The sequence below is a fragment of the Drosophila miranda genome, chromosome 4 (genome assembly GCF_003369915.1).
Source record: "Drosophila miranda strain MSH22 chromosome 4, D.miranda_PacBio2.1, whole genome shotgun sequence".
In the NCBI taxonomy this organism is placed as follows: domain Eukaryota; kingdom Metazoa; phylum Arthropoda; class Insecta; order Diptera; family Drosophilidae; genus Drosophila; species Drosophila miranda.
Window position 1 is genome coordinate 32,367,181 of NC_046677.1, and position 9,496 is coordinate 32,376,676.

At 38.9% G+C, this 9,496-nt stretch overlaps 1 protein-coding gene and 1 long non-coding RNA gene across 3 annotated transcripts; one reads left to right on the forward strand and one right to left on the reverse strand.

The window, feature by feature from the left end:
- Positions 1–93: 93 nt before the first annotated feature.
- Positions 94–8,604, reverse strand: LOC108161841 (protein lethal(2) giant larvae). Of its 2 annotated transcripts, none has more exons than XM_017296204.1 (9): positions 8,466–8,603; positions 6,813–6,965; positions 3,952–4,730; positions 2,697–3,891; positions 2,529–2,634; positions 1,816–2,458; positions 1,298–1,749; positions 765–873; positions 94–694 (listed from the first exon to the last, which is right to left on the reverse strand). In XM_017296204.1, the coding sequence occupies exons 2-9, from the start codon at positions 6,894–6,896 to the stop codon at positions 562–564; spliced, it is 3,501 nt and encodes a 1,166-aa protein (XP_017151693.1). In that variant the 5' UTR covers positions 6,897–6,965; positions 8,466–8,603; the 3' UTR covers positions 94–561. The 2 variants fall into 2 exon arrangements, 1 of the variants encoding a protein (XP_017151693.1); XR_004473080.1 differs by lacking the exon at positions 94–694 and adding an exon at positions 968–1,084 and having other exon boundaries at positions 781–873; positions 8,466–8,604.
- Positions 5,989–6,966, forward strand: LOC117189019. Its single transcript, XR_004473081.1, has 2 exons — positions 5,989–6,528; positions 6,595–6,966. It is a non-coding gene; the product is annotated as an uncharacterized LOC117189019 (long non-coding RNA).
- Positions 8,605–9,496: the final 892 nt, after the last annotated feature.

The following is a 9,496-nucleotide window of genomic DNA, read 5'->3' on the forward strand; positions in this document are numbered from 1 at the left end:
TGAGGTCAACTTTGACTTCTTAGCTGTGAGTCGTACATAAACTTACCTGCTAAACCCGCGCTGTTCAAACAATAGTAAATTAAATAGTTGATATAGTTACTATATAAAAGTTGTATAATGATCTGAATGTTTAATACTTGTATAAAATCTGTTGTAAATAGTCATTTCTGATAAGGCATACGTGTTCCGTATTGTACTTTTTGTCTATCGTTAAGTATGGAAATGTAATCAGCTCATATGCAACAGGTATGCAGCTTTTGTAATGTTGAAAGGACTAATACATACAAAAAGGAGTAAATTCCACTAAAAACTTGTAAACACGCGAATGGATTGTATAGATTACAATATAAACTTAACATTATATTGAATTACATAAAATAACATGCATTGTAACATATGTAATTGATTTTTTGTCGAAAATGCAACAGTTGCCTTCGGATCGTGTTCAGCACGATATTCTTCTTGTATGGATATGAAGGTGCCGTTTAGATGTGTACATGCGTGGTGTAGTGTGGTACATATATAAAGTATAAAATATATGCCTTTATGGCTCCATTTTTTTTAAAACTGACTTTCTTCATGCGCTGTGGTTTTTGTTGTTACGTTTTCGCTCTCGCCGTTTGTCTTTTCGTGTGATATGCTCGTAATTACGGATTTTATTACTACAGAACTGGTGCTCGTCTCTGTCGTGTTGCTGTTTTGAAGAAAATTATTAAAAGCATTTATTATGACTGCTTATGTGTTTGTTTTATGAGAGCACGCACCTCTTTGATGCCAAGTCCATTAAATTAGGTATGTTAATGTCGGGAATGTCCTTCATGTTCACGGTAGTAGTGGCTTGGTTCGTTTGCGTGCTAAGCACAGATAATCGACCTACGGTTGAAAAATTATATTAATTGAATTAATAATATTTATGTACAGTGAAGAATAGTTTACATAGTCGACATAAGTCGTTTAAAAATATTACATAGGGCATGCAAAACCACTTAAAATTGTGTGAAGATTGTAGAAATAAATAGTGGGCAGCTTTAATATTACAAATTGGACTGGATTATGTGTCGGTTGTACAATTACTGTTGCAGATCTAAAATCAAAGGGTAGATAAAATGGTAAGCATTCGGCTTATTTAAATAATAACGAATAAAAGCCACATTGATGTTGACAATAGATAAGTGATTTGACCAGTGATATTCCCAGTACAGAACATTTGCAGAATTAATGTAAATTGTATGGGTATTGTTACAAGAGAACAGACAGAAGCGGGTTATATTAAACTACTAGGAAGTGGTTCACTCACCAACAGTCTCCTCTGTAGTTGTAGAACACAATGTGGTGGTTGTTGTATTTAAGTGGTCGCGGACAGAGTCAACGGTGATGTCACCTATAGAGCTTGTGATAGTCTCATTGGCACGGTTGGGTGAGTTGCTATTGCTAATCCCGTTAGTTAGGTGGAGACTACTTCTATCAGCGTTCAGCTCTAGCGGTTTGGCGCGTAGCGTAGCCACTGGTGGTTGTGTGTCTGAGGCAGTATTTGCGAGTTCTTTATTTGCTTCGCCATCCTTATCGCTTTCATCGCCGTCGTTCAGCAGCGATGCGGTCTCGTTGTCCTCACTCTCTAACGGTTCAACCTCCACAATGCCTGTAGGTTGTACCACTTTAGAAGTAGAGAGAGCGATGCGCTGCAGTTCTGAAGAGGACATCATGTACAGAGCTTCTCCGTCATTGGTGAAGCAGAGCGAAGAAATGCCGCTGTGGAATGATAATAGATAGTATATAAGACTGTTTTGAACTAAAATGATGTCAATTTCCACCTACTTGATATCTTCACGTCGCACGGCAGCAGCATTCAGTTGTCTCTTTAGCTCAGGGACTGATAAAACCATAATATCGCCCATGTTAGTCAGACAAATCAGCGCCATCTCATGGTACAAGTCACCGCGTCCAGCAGCTGACGTAGCGCTCACATTTCCAGCGCCATCGCCCTCGCCATGGGAACGTACGGACTTGGTTGGACTGCCTGAATGAAGACTTTGCAATAGTTCCGGCGATATGCGACAGCTAAATGATCCAAAGTGAATGCGACGTATGCGAGCCCCTTCGTTCGCCGTTAACTTGTACTTATTTATTGGTTTTAATTGCGGCAGCGAAAATACTTTGAATTGTTCTTCGGAGGCGATGAGTAGGCGATGCGGAGGCGAACCGTTTTCTCCAGCATTAAATTGATCGACAGGGCTACCTGTCTGATCAAAAATAGATATTCCCACAACAGGAGCACGATGTTTTAACTGAATCTCTTTTGCAAGCTGCGCAGAAATACGACGGGATGCCTGCGGTGGTACATTTCCACTTGCGGGTGGTACAGTGGTTGCGGCGGTCTGCGCTGGTGGTAAGTGTAGGAGGAAAACAGAAACGGTACTAGCGTTTGTAGCTGACCACAAAGTCGGCGATGTTATGTTGACTGAAAATAAATATTCAATTAATTAATGTCGAAAGGTGTATTGATATATGCATTTATTAAGAATACTTACCGTTGGTGACATAAGTTTTAGCGAACAGTAGGCATCGCACCATGGATCCCAAGCCGTCGTCGGTGCAACGTGCCTCTATTTGCCTCTCAACAGGACGCGCTTCCAACTGCAAGGAATTATTCAGTAAATTGTTTTGTTCTTAATTGTAATCATTTATGTAAGACTTGCCGTAGTGGGCACCTGGTTGGTTGGATTGTTTCGTGTAGATCGACCCTTTCGGAGCTTTCGAAATGACTCTCGCAGTGATTTTTTGAACGACTTACGACGGGACAATTGCTCGCCAGCTCCAGTTAGGTCATTTGGATTTAATGTGCAGCGGTGGAACACCGGAACAAAGTTCTTGAAGTCAAACAGTACTAATCCATGTGCTGTTCCACCGGACACAAGGCCCCAATTAGCTTCCAGGGCCATGCAAGTGATGCTTGCGGGTGGAAGAACTTGAAGTACTCCCGTTATATTAACCCCATTTTCGGTCAATGGGACTGCATTGTCCTCTAACAAATTGGCGCGAACATTGAGCTGATCATGTCCCTTCCATACGAAACCATCGCGGTCGCTGACCAAGTTCATAGAGTTATACTTTAAAGAACTTTGATCCTCGGCAGCAGTGTCGAAATCAGCAATAACAATTTGGCCGGCAGTTCCACCCACAACTAACTGGCCCGTCTTGGGGCAAAATGCTATTTTTTTAACTGCCAATCGCGGGTCATCAGAGTAAGGGTCAAACAAACCAGCCTTACGAAATGGTGGTTCTCCTTCGTCAAGTTGTTCTGCACTTATGTCTGCAGCTCCATCTTCCCGGTATTCATGCTCGTTCCCAAAAATGCTTGCCGTTTTAAAATTGTATATAGGTTTAAGCAGGACTCCAGTACAATCCCAGAATTTAACCGACCCATCCTCGTGACCAGTTAAAAGTATTTCGTAATCTTTCACCACTTCGTCCTCATCAGATTCAACTGAATCGTCGGTCAACACGCCGCCGGTGATGGGCCAGTCAATACTGCTGTAGTCGATATCTTGTTCATCTCCTGCTCGTAAAATACGTTCGTACACTCCCTGGGTGACTTGAGAGGCAAGATAGTTGCATGTCACAGCTGACGCATGCACTGAGTGTAGGTAGGGAGCCTTGATTGACAAAATACTAGGGTCGGTCAGGTCGTATGCGCACAGCTCTTCTTCCAGCAAAACAATCAGTACTTCAACGTCGTCACTTCCCTCCTTGTACGTAACAAAAAAGTCTATAACCTTAGATGTAAAGTCGAGACATACTTTGTGTCCATCGCTGACATGTACTGAAACGCAATTATGATCCCCATACGCTGAACGCGGCATGCCGCCGGAAAAAACGATCACGTCGTTGGTGCTAGAAATATAAAATACTATAGCACAGAATGTGTTTTTTTTAAATTACAAATTTACTTACCCTCTCTGGCCCTTGTAAAGGCGATTGATGCTCTTGCAAGGATCGGGTCCATATGGTACATAGTTTACATTTTGTGGCGGTTCTCCATTATCTATGCTCCACGTTGCGTACGAACCGTCCGCATGATACCAGCTAAATTCAGTTCCAGTTGAATTAACAGAAAGCCCCACGCTTTGTCCATGTCCCGGTGCAATGTATGCGCGCTCTACGGCAGATGTTTCCATATCCCAAAGCACGCATAGGCCACGATTGTAGGCAATTAGGAGTTTATTCAATGAATTTGGAAGCTGGCGAATAGACTCAATTGCCCCTGGATTGAGCTTGTAAGTCGGGGGCACTTGCTCCAGAACGACATCGTGGTAGATGACTGGTTCTCGTATTGTGAAAGATTTTAAATCGAGCTGATAGATATTTCCGCCTTCCGTTCCTATCCACAGTAAATCTTTATTCAGGGAACAGCAGAGCGAAGAGACCTTCTTAAGTTTTCCGTCAAACGGCAGTGTTTTGATTGGTACCAGTGTAGTGCCTACTGGTTCCCACAGGATCAGCTGATTGGCTGCTGTCAACGAAAGTATGCGGCCTGTGCCGTAAACCCACTCTAGCAACTGAACATTGAGCTCCGCTGCCGAATTATTGACCAACGTATGCTGGGCATATAACTCCACTCCGGGTTGACCAAATACTTTTATGGCACCTGTTTGTGTGCCAATCGCCATGAGCTTTGCAACAGGATCGTATGCCAGAGCTGAAGGTTTGTGTGGAAAGCCATGCTGCGCAGTCTGAAAATAAAGAAACGATAAACATAAGTAAATATTTATGCATATTATATTGTTTTGCTTATCTCCGCATTTGTTCATATTTTCAGTTTACGTTCAGTTTACCTTAAAAGTAGTCAGTTGGAAAATCGCATTAACTTGTTCAATGACGTTACCCCGATATGCTTTGGCAATGTTGTTTAATACAATTTTTGTTGACGCTTTTGTGTACATAGTTAACAAAATACGCAACAATGGTTTACTTATGACTAAGTCCTAAACGAAAGCTGTCTTTAAACCTTACCAACAGCGTAGTTCTGATTAAACTAAAAATAAAAGCACGAAATAAGTTTTTAGCTCAACTTCGGCATTGTTCCTAGAAGTATAGCCCCAGCTAAAACCTTAACAGTGGCAGAGTGTGAAAATGAAGCAACACATGCCCAAAGTTGAATAAGATGAAACTGTTTCGCCCGCAGACCGTGAAGAACTTTGCTTTTCGACACATTCTTAATGAGAGAAGCGACATCGTAGTCATCCAAGCATCTCTAAAAGTTTAATGAAGCTTTTTTATACCCTTGCAAAAGGTATTCTAATTTGTATAAAATGCTACCTGCTACACAGCGAAGTATGAGCTTCCGACAAAAAGTCCCATCTGTGATATATATACTGTGCTGAGTAGAAACTCTTAAATTTAATATTGAATGCAAATTTTGTATATCGACATAACGATAAAGTCGCCGCAAAAACCACATTAAACATTGGTTTATATGAAAATAATTTTAATTTTATATATCGGTGAATAAAAATCCTTGATGTAAGGTAGACATTCTGTGGCTTGTTCTTACAACTTGAACAAACGGCGGTACGAGTATTTTGACCCACATACAGGTGCAGCATTTCCTTTTCCCTGGGATCTGTTGTAGGTTGTTTGAAATCTTATCAGCGGAAGATACCACGCCTATCTACGCAAACAATAAATACGCTCGATATTTTGCTTCGTATGGGCATGTATGTATGTACATAGGTATACACATATGCATGTATGTGGTACTTCTGAGGGCAGCAGCACATAAAACAAACAAAGTTAATCTTATCAACTACTGCCTTCGTGGTACTGACTGGTGACTATCTGTGCTATGATTGTACTATGTGTACAATTTTATTATTTGGGGTTGGTGAATATGAGAATGTTCTCTGTGTACCTCGCAACAATAGATTTAGATGACTAATTTTGGCTCGCCAAGGGATTACACTGTCTATATATGTTATTATTTAAACATATTTGTATTGCCTTGGTGCATGCGTTTTAAAGAGAAATTATCTTTCGTTTATATTATCATTTAACCTGCAATATCGTATATGTAACTATACATACATATGTTTGTCCACGCACATATACAAACATCGAGACTGAATTGTGAATGATGTCATTGGAAATATTGTTGGAAGAACTTGATGACATCGACGATGGTTGCACGTGTATTTATATTCCAACCTTCTTTTTATATTAAAGTAGCTCCGCAACAGGTAAAATTGCTTGCAAAGCCATATTACAAAATGGTGCAATTCGCTTGACCCACTTATCGAGGTCCGCTTCAGACAAGGCTTTACTTTCCTAATGATTCATTAAATTCGACTGTCGTTCAAAACATTACGTACAGTTCTTTCAAAGAACTTTAAGTGGCTTAACAAGCTCTAAAACAAACAAAAAATATGTATATGGGCTAATATACGCCGCATAGCAGTCAGTTTTCAATGAAATATGATGACCCCACAACTGAATAGGTCAATTGGCACACCCTTGTATGTATGTATTGTAAAGGTGAGACATTAAGAAATCAGCTCCATTCAAATCAATATGTACAGTTTTTTCTTTCAAAATTTTTAGCGATTGCCTTGGACTATTTAAGTCTACCATACTTCTGAGTGTTCAATGAAACTACATATCACGAAAAGTACTGTTCTGCTGATAAAAACTTATCAATATAAAGCTGCCTAAAAGTGAGTAAGACTTTTTAGTCTGGTAAGCAAAACGAATGATAAACATGTATCAAGAATATTTCATGGCTGTGCCTGTATACGTACGTACACACCTTATATACGTACCTTACGATATGCAAAGAGATCCTTCTGCAGGCGTTGTCGTTCTGCTGTCGGCTGTTGCCCCTTTCCACGAATAAACTTTAACATTGTTGCACGAATTTAATTTGACGTAACACAATAACAATATGGATTTCACTTTTTGGGGATTTAAAAACACTGAAATGATATCAAAATAATACATTGAATACATTACGTTAAGAATAAATAACAAATGAAACTCTATGGCAATTTTAAAAACGGGAGTGTTGCCAAAATAGATACAAATTTTCATAAGAAAGCAGAACGCCAGAAAAATAATCTATGAGCCGAGCCAAAGCGAGAACTCGATTTACAAGACTTGTTAAACAAGTTGCGCCCAGATTTCAAATTAACGTCGGGAAACCGTTTGTGGGCGGGTGAAACGTTGGCAAAGTTTGTATGTACATATGCTTGTATGCTTCTATGCATATACATACATACATACATGCATATGTTGCCATTGCTATGCATGTTCAACGATCAGAGGAAGCCAAATAAAAGTAGCCAAGTAACCAACTGGTGAGATTGAAAATCACATTTGTACATGGAGCATTGTTTTTGAAAAAATATATTAAATTGCCCACGCAAATATTAAGAGACTGGTACCAAAAAGGGTACGGCCAGCTCAAGCTAGAAATGTACATTTGTATTGGTGTTACTGGTTTATGGAGTTAATGAACTCGATATGCTGCGTTGAACATACTCGTAAAAACAAGACATGGATGTAGATGGCTACGGTCGCCAGCGACAGTCGAATAATTAACGGATCGCCACTGTTCAATTTCCTGAATGTAACCTTGTGGCTTTGGGTGATAATACTGGTTGTATACAACCGGTTTACTACAACAGAACAGAAGCGGAGTGATGACCCAATTTCATATTTTTTTAATCTGCCATTACGGTAATGGTAAGCTAAAAATTGCTATTTACGCCGGCAGCACATTTATGAAAATAAATTATGAATGAAAATTCATCTACACAATGCACGTAAAATGTGTGAATGTTTTAAACGAACATAGAAAACCAGAAACGAAAGGCGGGATAATTATTTTTGCGCACCGAGGACTGTATACCCTTACACTAATAGTTTGACTCTCCATTTAATACCAAAATAATACAATTTCTTTTGGATTAACTTTAAAATGCAAGGGAACTACATTTTTAACTAAAGGCTTCCGCTACTTTTGTTTTAGGACCAGGTGGCTCGAATAGTGCCTTACATGCATCTCAAAATGTTATAACATCAGGGTATAAAAACAACACTGTCAACGAAAGATGACATGACGGCATAGGTATACACATGCTGCAAGGGTGTTTGTGTGTGGCTGACTCACTGCATGGCATTAGAACGTTTGTATGTATGTGTGATATATTTATGTACACTAGATATTAAAATTTGTTTTGCTACGTTTTCATTGAATTTAGTTATGTTCACAATTTGTTTAATGTTTTAGTTTATTCGGAACGTTTTTATCCGCTTATACGAAAGTATTTGCAGTTTTTCAGTGAAGAGGCGTCGGCTTGAAGAAATGCCTGTTTTTGTTGTCGCTTTACACACGTACACAAAACTGTATTTGCAACGTTTATATATCACTGCCTCTAGCTATATATGTATTTAAACAATAACCGAACAATTACCGAAAACAAACAAAACTCCACTTTTAATCTCTTAAGAGTTCGCTTTGCACCTTTACTGTACACCTTTATTAATTATTCGGTGGGTGGGAAAATTCTGCTGCGACGCGACCCGCTCATGACGGCATTTTTTAGGGATGTCAAAATATTGATATATCCATATATCGATATCGATGACGGCAGCGCTCCAGATTTTCAAGCTAGATTAAAAAACATACCAAAAATGCCTTAAACCGAAAATAAATACCGAAAATAATAAAACGCTCAATTCGGGGTAGACACGAGTTGCGTTTATCGCTAAACTTCAATTAAAAAAACTCTTAAAATAGCGCAATCCCCTAAGCCGAACGCTCAGACAAAAGCGCGGTTCTAGTCACAAATATATGGTCTGACACTCAAAAATATACCGACTGATATATACTGATGACAAAAACGAACTTAACCCACTTAACCCCCTCTATTTCAAGAGGTGAACAGCTTGAATAAATCCGCGTAGAATGTTTTTAAAGTGTTCGAAAAAATGATCGCGATTTCTTTTAGCTGCACAGTGCTTAAATTCCTTAAATTCATAATTTTCGTAGTATGTATGGATTGTTGACAAGTGGCTCGACAATAGCTTAATCGTTCTCAGCCCATGATTGAATGTCATATTCCTCGATTTTTTAATTCTGTTTTGTATTAAATAATTTTATCCGATTCATAAATCAATTTTCAACAAGATTGGTTCATTTTGATTAATACCTATTATTAAATGGGTTTAAACAAAAATGTAAATTGTGTACATGGGAACTACACATTCGCTACATACCAACTACATATCTACGGACTAAGGACACTAACCATACAGTATACACTGCTATAGAGGAATGTATAATTTATTTCCTTTAATGATTTTAACATACTTGTTTTCGAACTACTTTGAAAACAAATTAATAATGACTCTTTCCCAGATTTGCATGCTTTTGAACCTTTTATGCATTTAATTAGATTCCTGCATGTACATCTCGATCCCCTTACAAATTTAAAATGGCATT

Coding starts and splice junctions, on each gene's coding strand:
- LOC108161841 (XM_017296204.1), bottom strand. CDS start 6,896: ATGTTAAAGTTTATTCGTGGAAAGGGGCAACAGCCGACAGCAGAACGA. Junction 4,731..6,812: donor ATCTCTTTGCATATCGTAAG/GTACGTATATAA, acceptor CTTTATTTTCAG/ACTGCGCAGCATGGCTTTCC. Junction 2,635..2,696: donor CCAACCAGGTGCCCACTACG/GCAAGTCTTACA, acceptor AATTCCTTGCAG/TTGGAAGCGCGTCCTGTTGA.